The 14,307-nt window shown below is 46.8% G+C and overlaps 1 protein-coding gene, 1 non-coding gene and 1 pseudogene across 2 annotated transcripts; all 3 read right to left on the bottom strand.

Annotated features, from left to right (window-relative positions):
- Positions 1-3,398: 3,398 nt before the first annotated feature.
- LOC125347204 lies at positions 3,399-4,006 on the bottom strand (annotated as a pseudogene).
- Positions 4,007-6,797: 2,791 nt separating this feature from the next.
- Positions 6,798-11,790, bottom strand: Fmc1 (formation of mitochondrial complex V assembly factor 1 homolog). The gene is made up of 2 exons (XM_048340319.1): positions 11,560-11,790; positions 6,798-7,095 (listed from the first exon to the last, which is right to left on the bottom strand). The coding sequence occupies exons 1-2, from the start codon at positions 11,695-11,697 to the stop codon at positions 6,892-6,894; spliced, it is 342 nt and encodes a 113-aa protein (XP_048196276.1). The 5' UTR covers positions 11,698-11,790; the 3' UTR covers positions 6,798-6,891.
- Positions 11,791-12,279: 489 nt separating this feature from the next.
- Trnar-ccu lies at positions 12,280-12,352 on the bottom strand. Its single transcript has one exon. It is a non-coding gene; the product is annotated as a tRNA-Arg (tRNA).
- Positions 12,353-14,307: the final 1,955 nt, after the last annotated feature.

Below are 14,307 nucleotides of genomic sequence, written 5' to 3'. Positions count from 1 at the left end.
GCGCGCGGCGTCCGCCCCCCCCCCACGTCCCCAGATCTCGCGAGAATACGTTCTTCAACCGTCACCAGTGTGGGATCTGCCCCTAGGCGCTAAACGCCGCTGCTGTCAGCGCAGCCCCGGAACCTCGAGCTGCGCGGCGTTACGCTGATGGGGGGCGGGGGGAGGGGGGAAAGGGGGAGGAGCAGATCCCAAAATGCCCGAGTCCAAGTAAGTAGCGTCCGTGCCCGAGGGTGCGGGCGGTTCACAGTGTCGGTAGCTTACGGGGGTATAGTCCTCCTCGCTGTGGGACCGGCTGGAGTCGGGGCCCACGGCGGCCTCGTGAGCGCCCTGAGCGGGGCGCGTGGTCCGCAAGTTACACCTGGGCTGGGCACCCCACCCACCCCGCCGGGGCAGGGTGGGCCCCAGCCCGTTCCCATCCGTCGTTGCCTGTTGGACCGGGATGAAAATGGACCGCGAATCTCCCAGCTCCCGCCCTGCACACCGGGCCGCACGCAGCAGTGGGGGCCATCGCTCGACTGAAAAATCCAAGCAAAAGTATGAGGACTTGAGTTCAAGGTTCAGTCCCAATATTTTAAAAAAGAAAAAAAAAAAAGCATGAGACATAAGTATTTTCTATGGTGGTAGGATTCTTTGTCTAATAATTGTACGTGCATTAGGACTTTAAATTCCTAGCTAATAAACGATAAAAAGCTAAGGTGAATCTGGGCACCAGTGGCTCATGCCTGTGATCCTAGCTACTCAAGAGATTGAGATCCGAGGATCACAATTTGAAGCCGGCCCTGGCAGAGAAATCCATGAGACTCTCCAGTTAACCACCAAGAAAAAACCAGAAGTGGAACTGTGGCTCAATTGGTAGATCACTAGGCTTGGGCAAGAAAAAAAACCCTCAAGGACAGCACCCAGGGTCAGAGTTCAAGCCCTAGTACTGACACACACACACACACACACAAATCATAGTTTGAAGATATTTATAATGTATGTTGGGAAAATCAAAATGTAGTCATGAAAGACAAAATATTTTCAATTATCATTAAGAACTCAACATTGTAAACAACTCCTAATTCTAGGAATATCATTTGAAACTGACAATAGAAAATGTATAAATTGTGTCCCTCAGATATGCAGGACTATACTTATGGTATTCTGAGAAGCAGTATTGGGGATATATCAAACATTGATTGCTTTAGTGAAGAGAGTTTATCATTCTACATTGCTAGTTAACTTTTATTTTTTTTTTTTGGCCAGTCCTGGGCCTTGGACTCAGGGCTTGAGCACTGTCCCTGAGCTTTTGCTTAAGGCTAGCACTCTACCACTTGAGCCACAGCACCACATGCGGCTTTTTCTGTTTATGTGGTACTGAGGAATGAACCTAGGGTTTCATGAACACTAAGCAAGCATTCTATCACTAAGCTACATTCCCAGCTAGTTAACAGAAAGGTAACTTTCTGGCTTATATTTCAGATGTATCTCCTAAAAATAGCCTGGTCATTTAAACAGTCTGCTGTCTTTTTCTTATTTTGGTGGTGCTGGTAATACACCCAGTGTCTTCTGGATGCTAAGCAAGCACTCTTATCACTGGACTACATCCATAGCCAGGACTGGTTTTTTTGTTTGTTTTTGTCCATCATGAGGCTTGAACTCGGGACCTGGGCACTGTCCCTGAGCGCTTTTACTCAAGGCCTTGTGAGCCACACCTCCACTCCCCCCCCTTTTTTTTTTATTGCTTAATCGGAGATAAGAGTCTGGTATTTTTTTGCCTGGGCTGGCTTCAAACTTCCATCTTCAGATCTCAGCCACCCAAATACCATTACAGTTGAGAGCCACCAGCACCCATCTGGAAGTGGATTTTTTTCTGTTTTTGTTTCTGTTTGGTCCTCCTGGGGCTTGAACCCAGAACTGCATTTTGCTCACAGCTAGTACTCTACTAACTTGAGTTACAGCTCCAATTCTGTTTTTTTTGGTTAGTATGTACAAGATAAACAGTCTCACCTACTTTCCTGCCCTGGGCTGGCTTCGAATCGTGATCCCCAGATCTTAGCCTCCTAGGATTACAGGTGTGAACCACCAGTGATTGGCTAGTTTTTTGTTTTTGGTGTTTTGTCAGTTGTAGGGCTTGAACTGGGGGCTTGGGCACTGTCCTTGAGCCTCTGTGTGCTCAAAGCTAGGCTCTACAACTTGAATCAGTGCCACTTCTGGTTTTAGAGTGGTTAATTGGAGATGGGGGCAGGAGAGACTGGGAGTGTGGCTTAGTGGTAATGCTTGCCTAGGGTTCATGAAGCCTGAGGTTCTATTCCTCAGCACCACATAAACAGAAAAAGCCAGACGTGGCGCTGTGGTTCAAGTGGTAGAGTGCTAGCCTTGAGCAAAAAGAAGCCAGGGACAGGGACAGTGCTCAGGCCCTGAGTTCAAGCTCCAGGACTGGCCAAAAGAAAGTCTCACTAGGGACTTTTCTGCTGGGACTCTCATTGAACCATGATCTTCAGATCTTAGCCTCCTGAGTTGCTAGGATTACAGGCATGAGCCACCATTGCCCAGCTAATTCTTTTTATTAAGCACATATCTTGCCATTTACTTTCCACTATTCCTGAGAAATTCTCAGTCTGTTTCTCCTTGAAGGTGATTTACTAACCAGTTGGCTACTGGCTTTCCAGATTTTTGTTTTCTCCAATTTTAATATGTTTGGGTATGGGTTTATTTTTATTTATTCCACTGCAGGTCACTGATTGATCTCAGATACTGTCATCAACTTCAGGATCTTTTTGAAAGTCTATGAAATAATTTTCTTTGTATACCATATGTCACTTTATTTTCATTTTTTCCACTTTATACCTTGTCTTCCAAAGTTGCTTTTTTGGTATATTTGTTGTTTTTCTGACGAGTTTGGTAGTTCATAAATCTCCTTCCACTTGTAGCTAATCTGTTGTTAAATCCATCAACTGAATTATTTCTCAGCTCTAGAATTCCTATCAAGTTCTTTTTTAAATATACTATATCGCTTTTTCGTTTGACTACTGGCTGAAATTACTAAGGTTGGCCAATTTTTTATCCTAGTGAACTATTCTTTAATAATCCTGAGTTTGCTAACTCTAACATGTGAAGTTTGTTTCTGTTGTACAGTATTTCTCCTGGTTTTCTTATATGAGATCATTTTGATTTATCTGGATATCTTTTTGCACTGAACATCTACTGAAGAAAATATGTACAGCATAATATAAACCCTAAATATAAAATATCTATCTTTTCCAAAGGATTTTTATCTTCCTCTGCTAAGTAATTAAGGACAACCATACTAGGTTTTTTTTAACATTTTTAAATGTGTACTTTAATAAGTATGAAATACATGAACAAGTTGGTAAGCTTGTGGAGAAGCTGACCAAGTTACACAAATTAGGAGGAGATAGAAGTATCCATCTATATTTTCTATATTTCATTTTCTCAGGATATTTATTAAGCTTGTTTAAATACAATTTGTATTTGTCATTTTGGAAATCCTTTATTGTAAAGATAATTCTTTGATGATAAGCAGCAGCCTCAGTGATTATTCTGGCCCTCCACGCTGGATAAATTCCATTTCTTCCTGAGATATGTTTCCTTCTGTATTTCTGAGGTAATGTTTTTAATATTGCTGCAGTGTCCGGTGGACCGTGGTGTATCGCGGTCTGGTGATTTACTTCCCTTAGCATGCTGGGAGATCAAGGAAAAGTGAGGCGAGGCGGGAGCCCTGCCGACCTCAAAGCTTCCGATGTACTGAGTTTAGGATGGTTTCTTCTGTTAGGGAATCATATTAATGTAGCATGTGGCTTGACTACCCAACAGTGATGTATGTGGATCTCCAGTGTTAGATTCTATTCAGTATTGCCGGTACTAAATTTTAGTCACAGGTACTGAGACATGATGCTGGGAGCTTGTGGTTCACACCTATAATCCTCACGAGGCCAAGGATAAGAAAACTGGTCTGAAGATGGCCCTGGAAGACCCTGCTGGCAGACGCCATCTTGCTGCCCATCCTGACCCCAGGCCAGCAGGGCGGTGCTCGGGCCCGTGCTAGTTTTAAGACATCAGTTTCTTTTTTTTTTTTTTTGGCCAGTCCTGGGGCTTGGACTCAGGGCCTGAGCACTGTCCCTGGCTTCTTTTTGCTCAAGGCTAGCACTCTGCCACTTGAGCCACAGCGCCACTTCTGGCCATTTTCTGTATATGTGGTGCTGGGGAATCGAACCCAGGGCCTCATGTATATGAGGCAGGCACTCTTGCCACTAGGCCATATCCCCAGCCCCCTAAGACATCAGTTTCTTGACCACCAGAATATAAACCTCTAGGCTGATAATCTGGCAGGTAATTTTTTATTGGTGGTGGTGGTGGTTGTGGGGCTTGAACTCAGGGGCCTGGTCACTGTCTTTGAGCCTCTTTGTGCTCATGGCTAGTGCTCTACCATTTGAGCCTCAGTGCCACTTCAAGCTTTTGAGATGTTAATTGGATGTTAAGTGTCTACCCAGGCTAGCTTCCAACTGTAGTTCTCAGATCACAGCCTCCTGAGTAGCTAGGATTGCAGGTGTGAGGCACTGGTGCCTAGTTAACTATTTTTAAACTTCCAATTCACTCTGACTTTCAGGTCTCAAAGTGGCTGTGATTTATTAAGTCTCTACTTATATGCTACACATAATAAATGTATCATGAAGTTTAATATTATAGATACTATGGCAAATTTTAGAAAAATAACTAATTATTTAAAAATTCAAGCCAGGGGCTGGGAATATGGCCTAGTGGCAAGAGAGCTTGCCTCATATACATGAAGCCCTGGGTTTGATTCCCCAGCACCACATATATAGGAAACATCCAGAAGTGGCACTGTAGCTCAAGTGGCAGAGTGCTAGCCTTGAGCAAAAGGAAGCCAGGGACAGTGCTCAGGCCCTGAGTTCAAGGCCCAGGACTGGCAAAAAAAAAAAAAAAAAAAAATTCAAGCCAGACACTAGAGGCTCATGCCTGTAGTCCTAGCTACTCAAGTCTGAGATCTGAGGATCACAGTTCAAAGCCAGGCCAGGCAGGAAAGTCTGTGAGCCTCTTAACCTCCATCTAACCACTAGAACTGTACTACTTTTGCTCAATGTTAGCAGAGCATTCTACCACTTGAGCCACAGCACTTCCAGCCTTTTCTGTTTATGTGGTACTGAGGAATTGAACCCAGGGCTTCATGTGCAAGCACTCTACCACTAAGCCATATTCCCAGCCCTCAGTTGATTCTTAATGGTGAGACTGTTAATAAGTATGGCTAGTTGCACTGCAAAACCTAAGTTGCTATTTAAAACCCATAGTAGAGTCTTACTTTAGTAATTCTGCTTCAAGTCTGTACTCTTTAGGAATATGATTTATTGCATATACACCTTAACAATATAATGAATAAAAATAGCAACCTATTCTATCCTTTGGCTATCTTCACTTTTTTTTTTTTTTTTTAACAGTCTTCCCATGTAGCCCAGGGCTGGCCTAGAACAGTGCTTCTCCTGCCTCAGCCTCCCCAGTTCTGGCCTTACAGACATGCACCACCTGGCTTCCATCTTATTCAAAGTAAAATATCCTTAAATAATGTAACAACCCTACACCTAAAAAAATAAAGCAAATTGTTTCTTTGATCAATCTAATTGAATAAATGTTTAACATTTTCTACTATTATTTTAATGTTAATTTCTTAGAAGATAGAGTGTTTTGAAATGCTTTAAAAATAGTTCTGTTCAGATTGTATTCTTAGTAAGTGGAGCTAACTTGAGCCATACATTAAAAAACACTTAATACATGCTACATGGGTGCAAAGTACTCTAGCGGGTACAAAGATGAAAGTCATGGTTTTAGTCTTACAGATTACATCCAATTTCTTCTGCCAGGAAAAACTTGACACCTACCGGGAGCCCAGATAAAAAAACTGACAGTTCACAAAAAGAAAAAATACTTTTTGAGTGGGATGAATTAAAGATATTTAAAGTACAGGGACCACTTTAGGAGAGTAGTTCAGGCAGAAGATTATCAGTGCTTGAGTTTAGAGCAAAGGCAGTGAAGATAGGGAGAGGAAGTGATTAACACTATTGCAGAAATAGAAAGTGTTGGCCCACAGAATGTGAAGAGAAGCAAGTAAAATTGAAGTCCATGCTTTTTACTCAGTTAGCTAAAGTGTGTAGTAGAACTACTTTCCCAGATAGTGGCAGGAGAATAGTAATTTGACCAGGAGATGAGAAGACAGATGTTAATATGTTCACTCCACCCCCTCCTCTCTCTGAACTCTTCTCTTCCTGGTGGACTGTGATTGAGCTTGCTCCTAGGCCAGGGCTTGTCAGGCCTAAGAGATAAGTGCTTCACCAACTTGACCTTATTTAAGTCAGCCTACAACTTTATGTACCTCTTTAATGCTTAATAACCTTATTTGAGTGTGCGACCTGTTTCCTGCCAGGACCTTAACACATTATAGTTGTGCATTTTTTAGGTATGTATGTGTATGTAGACATGTATATGTAATGAGGTGTTTGTAGATGCATAGAAAATATGTGGGAAAATGCACATCAAATAGTAATGTTATCACCTGGAAATGAGAAGAGCAAGCGAAACATGGGCTTTTATTTATTTTTTGCCACTTAGAAGCCAGGGACAGTGCTCAGGCCCTGAGTTCAAGCCCCAGGACTTGCAAAAAACAAAACAAAACTGAACTAGTTTTTAAAAATACATTAAGAACATCAATCCTAGTGTAAGAAGGCTAGTAAACTCACCGAAAAGATGAAACCTCCACCAGTCAACAAAATTACAGAGAAAACTTCTAAATTTTTTTAAAAACAATTTAATGATAAATACATATTGGTAGAAATGATTAAATTCTCAAAGGAAGTTAACATCCGGGGAATCTCTCCATGTTCAAGGCTCCCAGCCCTTCCCTCCAGGCTGATGGGGCAACTGGAGACCCACCAAACCAGCAGACTCCTCCACGGAGCGCTCCCCCTTGCCATGAAATTCCTGATGAAGGGCCACGTGCTCCCGGATGCTGCGCAAGAGACAGAGATAGGTGGCAGCTTGGAAATGAAGCTCGTGTTGGGCTCTGCACAACTTCTCACTGGTGACCTAGAGTGGGAGTAAGGTCAGGTAGTCTGTTAATACCCCAGTTACAAAGAAAGACTTAACAGACTTTCTCTAGAAAATACTCTGCACAGAGCAAATAGTCACATACATTTACAGTTGCAACTATAATTGTTTATTAGGAAATTTGACCTCCGGTTTAATCAGAAAGCTTTTTTTGTTGTTGCCTAGGAAATACAGGATTCTCTACCTATCAAAGAAATTAAGGTTTTCTCTGTATTTCTCTGAGCTTGGTTACAAATAAAAAAAACTTTTGTCTGAAACACAATAGCTTTGTTCTCAGATAGCAAAATAAAGATTACATACAAGTATTATGCATATGTTTACATTAAAGTTGCTCATTTTTTTCTTTTTAGTTCGTTGTGGGGCATTTGAACTCAGGGCCTTTTTGCTCAAGGCTAGCACTGCACCACTTTGAACCACAGCACAACTTCTGGTTTTCTGGCAGTTAATTGGAGATAGTCCCACACTGTCCTGCCCGGGCTGGCTCTGAACCAAGATCCTCAGATCTCAGCCTTCTGGATAGCTAGGATAACAGGTGTGAGTCACTGGCAGCTGGTTAAAGTTGTTCTTGTTGTCTACCTGAAAAGGCTGGATTCTATTGACTAAATTGATAGAAACTCCATATCCATTCCAGAGTCCTGAACAACCTCAAATGTTGATTGCTATTCATCATATTTAATTTCAGGATAAAGTATAGTACAATGGCCCTTTAAAAGTCAGGGTTTTAGCCCAGTGCCAGTGGCTATAATCCTATTCAGAAGGCTGAGATCTGCGCATTTCAGTTCAAAGCCAGCTGGGGCAGGAAAGGGTGTGAGATTCTTATCTCTAGTTAACCTCCAGAAAATCAGAAGTGGAGCTGGAGCTGTGGCTCAAGGGGTAAAGCACTAGTCTTGAGCAACAAAACTCAGGGACAATGACCAGGATCTGAATTCAATCCTCAGGATAGGCTCCAAAAACAACAAACAAACCCAGGGTTCTGAGCTTGTGAGAACTAAGGGCATAAATTATGAGGATGAACGCAGAGAGGAGGATGTATGAATTAATCCCTGAGCACCACTGAATACCTACTCCCTAATTCGTTCTTTGGGATATCTAGGGTTAAAATCTAAACCCTAGAATTGTAATACAACATGTGTGAAAGCTGCACTCAGCTACTCTAACCAAATTGGCCTTTGGGTTTTGTTTGTTTTTTTTCTTTGCCAGTCCTGGGCCTTGGACTCAGGGCCTGAGCACTGTCCCTGGCTTCTTTTTGCTCAAGGCTAGCACTCTGCCACTTGAGCCACAGCGCCACTTCTGGCCATTTTCTATATATGTGGTGCTGGGGAATCGAACCCAGGGCTACATGTATATGAGTCAAGCACTCTTGCCACTAGGCCATATCCCCAGCCCGCCTTTGGGGGTTTTTGTTGGCACCAAGGTTTGAACTCAAGAACAAGTATCTGCTGACTTGCTTGTTCAGGTGGCACTCTGTCACTTCAGCCACATCTCCTGTCCGTCTTATTGCTGGTATTCTAGAAATAGAATCACATTTTTTTCTGCTGGGAAGAGAACCTTAGTCCTCCTGAGTAGCATTACAAGTGTTAGTCACCAGAACACAGTTCAAATTACTCTTTTTTACAATAAAAAATTCATGGGATGACACCATTTAAAGGGTAATATCCATCGCTTTTTTGTTGTTAGCCTGTATCAGTTATACAGTGTGTAAAATCCATTTCTTTCAGACAAGACCACATATATAGAAGTTGAAAGAAAAATTTGATTATAGTATAGGAGTACTGAGCCTGAGTCAGAGAAAAAGGTTAGCAAAATAGAGCAAATAAAGATAAAAAGACACAGAAAATTGTGTTCTCCCTACAGAAAACAGGGAAGTTTCTTAGCTGAATTCCATCTTCCTAAGGAAAGCACAGAGAAAATGGGCATAGATTTTTTTCACTTAATTGAGCCAAAAGAAACTGTTCCCTATATATTTATATACATTCCAGAGTAGCATTACTAGTTTTATTTTTCCTAAATTGGGAATGGTATATAGACGAATGTAATGCCTGCTAAGCAAGTGCTCAATATCTGCCCTCCATCCACAGGGTTTGAACTTTTAGCATTTCCAGAGGAATTTCACAGCTATGGCTAAGCCTCTCATTCAAAGGCAATAATCATGCCACCTCCTTAAAAATCTTAGAATGGAATCCCAATACACTTATAATAAAGTTTAAATTCCTGCCTACTACCTACCTCAACTTCCTGAACCTCACCATATTTAAGCTTCAAGCACTTTTAATTGAACAGAAACTAATTATACATCTCTCAAAATTATATTTTATATATGCTTCTAAAGCTTCAATGAACAGTACAAAATATGTGTATATATAGCATGAGTTTCAAGCACAGAATTTAGGAGGAGTGGAGAAAGGCATACACTGCATACTGTGAGCCATGATAGTGCAATTAATGTTTCCTCTTGACCTAGCTGCCTGCTTGATTGAATATTACAGCAAATACATAGTCGGTTTCAAACTGGAAACAATGAGAGTTGAAATAAGTTTGTATTCTGTATTGAAGTCTTTTAGGCCTAAATGATTACTTTTCTCCTATTAGATCTCCAAGGTCATCCACTGAAAATAATACAACCATCTGCAACATCTACCTAAGAACCACTGCTTATGGTTATACAACGTCTTCAGGCCTTACAAGATGAGGTAATGGTATGATGGATTTCTTCTCAGTGTTCCTGCAAAGTGCTTCACTTCATAAGCAACATTGAACTCCCTGTAGCTGGCAGAATAGTACTTTATGATTGTCTTATATACATTATAGCCCAACTACTTGTACATGGTGACTGCAACTTGGTTAGATCCCCTGCAGAAGAGATCAACAACAACAAAAAAAATCTACCCTTTCTTTCTTAATCTCTTATAACTACTTAAGTTTAGCAACTAAACCAAGGCAGTGAAATTGAAAGGTCATGGACAAAACTGTGATACATCCTTGCCATTCTTCCCTAGCTACTGAGCTTTCTCCTTTATTTATGAATGTTGTTGAAATGGAACAGGTCATTGAGGGTGAAGGTCAGAAGCGTCATTTTCCCTAAGGGTTATTAGCAATTCCAAGTTCCAGCTCAAGGTCCTCCTTGAAGGCCTTCCTTAACTACAAACCCTTAGTGCTCACGTGTTTCATCATTATATGCATGGTTGCTAAGGTGAACCCCAAGCTTTCAGACTGAAGAACATCTTATTCTAGGTATTTAGCCTAAGTCTCCATCCCATATGGTCCCTAACATTGTGACCTTTTAAAAGTTACGTGCAGGGGCTGGAAAGGTGGCTTAGAGGTAGTGCTTGCCTTGGATGCATGAAGCCCTGGGTTTTATTCCTCAGCACCACATAAACAGAAAAGGCCAGAAGTGGTGCTGTGGCTCAAGTGGAAAAGTGCTGCTAGCTCTGAGCAAAAAAGGAAGCCAGGGACAGTGCTCAGGCCCTGAGTTCAAGCCCCAGGACTGGCCAAAAAAAAATTTTTTTTTAAATTTTAAGTGCATTTTCGTCGTAAGGTGGATGACTTAGAAATTTAAAAGTTAAGATGAGGGCTCTTTCGGTTCCCACACTGCTCAAAGGGTTAGGTTTCCTTCGCCGAAGCCCTAGGGGAGTCTCCAGTGTACTGTTTCCAAGCCAGATCCTTCACTCCGAAAGCGGCAACCGAGTGTGAGGATTTCCTGGGGTGTTTCGTGTTTTCGTTTAACTCCTTGTTTTGTACAGCTAACAGTTCTTCCTGGGCCTCGGCGGTCCCATTTGAAAAAGGAAGCCCTGTTTCATCCTTTCGCTTAAGAGGGGTGCCTCCTAGCCTGTTTCCCTAGCAAAGCCAATGCTGCATGCACCTCATTACACCGCAGGACCGATCTGGAGGAGCGATCTAGTGGTGCAAGGGGCGCAACGCGTGCAAAAGCCTGTTCCCACTCGGCCCGCAGCGCCCAGCTCCCCACCCCGTGCGTGGCACCTGCCTCTCCGAGCTGGGCACGGGGCCGCGGCCCGACGGGGAAGCGCGCGAGGCGCTTGGCGGCGGCACCCGGGCGCCCGCTCCGAGCTCCGAGCCGCGGGGGCGGCCCGGGCCGAGTCCAAGCCCCCTCGCCGGTCCCCCGGAAGAGCTCCAGGGGGTGGAGCCGAGGGGAGCCGAGGTCACCGAGCGTCTCCATCCGCCCCCCCCCCCCCGCCGCTCGGCCGACCCCCCCCCCACCGCCCGCTTCCATCGTCCCCATCCCACCCCCGCCCCGACACGGCGACTCCACCCCGCCGAGGGCGGAAAGCGGCGCCCCGCGGGCCCACGCGACGAGCGCGGCCGCGCGCCTCAGGACTCCGTCGGAGAGATCGGGCCTCGGGTCCCCGCGCCCCCCCGCCCCCGCCCCCGGCTCGGCCCGGCCCGGCCCGGCCCAGCCCGCGCCTCCCTACCCGGGCCGCTCCGTACCCGGTGTGCGCGGAACGTCTTCACGAGGTACCGGTAGGCCGCGGTGTCGCGGTACGGCCGCCCGGTGGCCGCGTTCAGGTAGCGCAGCTCCCGCAGGAGGCCTCGCAAGGTGCGCGCCGGGGACCCTAAGGCCGCCATGCTGCCGCCCTCTCGCGAGCCCGGAGCCCAACGGCGCCCTTGGCCTCTACCAAACACCCTCCCTCTCCTCCTCTCCCCCGGGGCGCACACGGCCGTGGTACAGCCCGACCGCCCGCCGGCCGCGCGCTGTCCCGGGCCCGGTTCTCGGGAGGAAAAGGAGTCGAACGCCTAGCGACGCCCTCGGGGATGGAGGGAAAACCAAGCGAGAGCCAAGCGTGGCGGGGAAGCGGGTCTCCCGCAGCCTGCACGGGGCGAGCGGAAGGGAGAGGGCCCTGCTGGGCTGCGCGTGACGCGGGCCAGGCGACCGGGCGCTGAGCCCGAAGTGGACCAGCGGGGGGTGCGGACCTGATAGGGACAGGCGGACAAGATGACTTTTCAGCAGCGTCTAGGAAGGAGGTCAGAATTCATCCCCACAGCCTTTGGAAAGGTCTACGGCTCCAGTGAAGGAAACGGAGTGTCCATAGTCTTATAATACGAATCCCCACCGTCAAACCACACGCACCATTCTTCCCATTTAAAGAAAAGTATAAGGACCTGAGAAGACTTGCAGGAATCCTTACTAGGAGGAGAAAAAGTTGGCATCACCCCAGATGGGACTCGAACCCACAATCCCTGGCTTAGGAGGCCAATGCCTTATCCATTAGGCCACTGGGGCTCCTGTGAGGCAGGCGCTCAAACAGTGTATTCAGAAGTTTCTTTCTCTCGGCACGTCATTGTCACCTGAGGCCGTCATGGTCCTATCCTGGCAAACTACAGTGACTGACAATGGAGGACGAGGCATGCTGGGAGTTGTAGTTTAGAGAAAGAGTTCGCGTTACAAGTCCAAAAGCTGCTTTTTTTTTTTTTTTTACCATCGGAACAAGACGGACGCAGGTCGGGAGCGCGCGCGTCCTCGCCTGCGCATTCGGCTAAGCTCTTGTCCTGCGCCTGCGCAAGAGATGGCGGCGTGCGTCGTCGTCGTCGTGTAGCCCAGCGTGCTGGGTCAGCTTGCCCAGACCTTCGGGACGCGCCCTCAACGCCACCGCTCCTTTGGCTTTTGCCGGAAGCAGCCGTCGCTTCCGGTGCGGCGGCCTTCCGGCCCCAGCCTCGCCCTCGCCGGCCGTCAGGTGGCGTCCGCGGCGGTCTGTCTCTGTTCCGGTTGGAGCTCGGAGGCTTTTTCCGCGCGCGTCAGTAAGCGGCTCTGAGCGTGTGGGGGTCGTGCTGCCATTGGGCGGTCCGCGGTCAGCGTGGGCGGCCGGGAACTGGTGGCCCCCCGCGAGAAATCGGAAACAATTTAGTTGGGTGTCTTGTGGGACAGTTCTGTGGCTCTGGCAGATCTCCTCCGGAGGCCCAGCGACGTGACCCTTCCCGCTGGCGGCTCCCCGTCGTCGCTAACGTGCTGACCGTCCGCTGGCGATGACCTTCACGTGACCTTCATGTCACTCCCAGCTCCTGTCACCCGGCGCTCCTCGCTTCGCACGCCACACCCACAGGCGGTTCCTTCTGCCCGACACCGTTTGCTAGGTGGTGGCCCGCGCTGGACCAGTGCTTGTGGGCTCTGTGGACAACATGGCCAGGTTCAAGTTAGGCCTTAATCTCCGCTTGGCCCCTGGGTTACACTGGACCGCAGCATCCCTGCACCCTACCGTAGTTGTCTGCCCCCTTCATCCTGCTGGGACACCGGTCACCTGCAAAACTGCCTGATACCACAGCCTTGGCAGCTGAATTCAAGGGTCCTGACTGGTACCTTGCCTAATTCGCTGCTACCAAGCAGGAGTGACAAATGACACGTTAATGGCGCCTGATAAGTAAAGCAGGCTTATGGGAAACCTGGTGAACTGTAATATGCAGGTCAGATCTGGCCAGCGCCACCATTAGCCACATGGCAAGTTGCACTATCTAGCATCTCCTCTTGATAGGTGTGCCTGGATTCCTACAGGAAGGCAAGTCCCATTCCCCAGGCAATGGGTGTTCCTGAGTCCCAAGAGACAGGAGTGGGCACATGGCCTATAGGTTACTGAACCTGTCAGTCAAGTGCTTGGGACTGGGCATTTCCCATGACTCAGCCCCCTGACCTGACCCTATTTAGGGTCAGGCCATCTCAGGCGCCATTAAGCCATGGCATGAGTCTCCATGTTCGTGTCCTGTGCCCTGTCTCCTGGCTCATCTCTAGTCCCCATGGCATCCCAAGTAAGCTCTCCATTGGAGCTGAATTGGTTTGTTAGTGTTTTTGTTCTTTCTTCCCTTGCTGGCCTGTTTCCTGATAGTATTAAGGGTATATGCAGGCTGCGGGAGTTCCTTAGAAATCTTCCGGAAGTAAGTCTCTGTGTCTCTGTCCTGTTTTGTGATTGAAGAGGTTTGGGTGGGGGGCATATGGGCTCTGGACCCGCCCCTATTCTTCTCACACCGACGGGTGAGTGGTCCCAGCCCCTAAGGCTGGGCTCTGGCCCTGGCCGATCAGTTTGCTTTTTATTTCCCCAATACATCTATCTTTTTACTTGAGACTGTCTCTGACTGACTTGGATGGAGGGGAATCTCTTCCCTGGAACCCCATAACAGAACCTGCAGAGCACCTAGCCCACTTGTATCCATCGAAGCAGCGACTCTGCTCCAGCAGTTGCTACTACCTGG

This window comes from Perognathus longimembris, chromosome 2 (assembly GCF_023159225.1).
Source record: "Perognathus longimembris pacificus isolate PPM17 chromosome 2, ASM2315922v1, whole genome shotgun sequence".
In the NCBI taxonomy this organism is placed as follows: Eukaryota; Metazoa; Chordata; class Mammalia; order Rodentia; family Heteromyidae; genus Perognathus; species Perognathus longimembris.
This window is presented reverse-complemented; position numbering and strand designations above follow the sequence as displayed.

Coding starts and splice junctions, on each gene's coding strand:
- Fmc1 (XM_048340319.1), bottom strand. CDS start 11,697: ATGGCGGCCTTAGGGTCCCCGGCGCGCACCTTGCGAGGCCTCCTGCGG. Junction 7,096..11,559: donor AGACGTTCCGCGCACACCGG/GTACGGAGCGGC, acceptor CTCCCACTCTAG/GTCACCAGTGAGAAGTTGTG.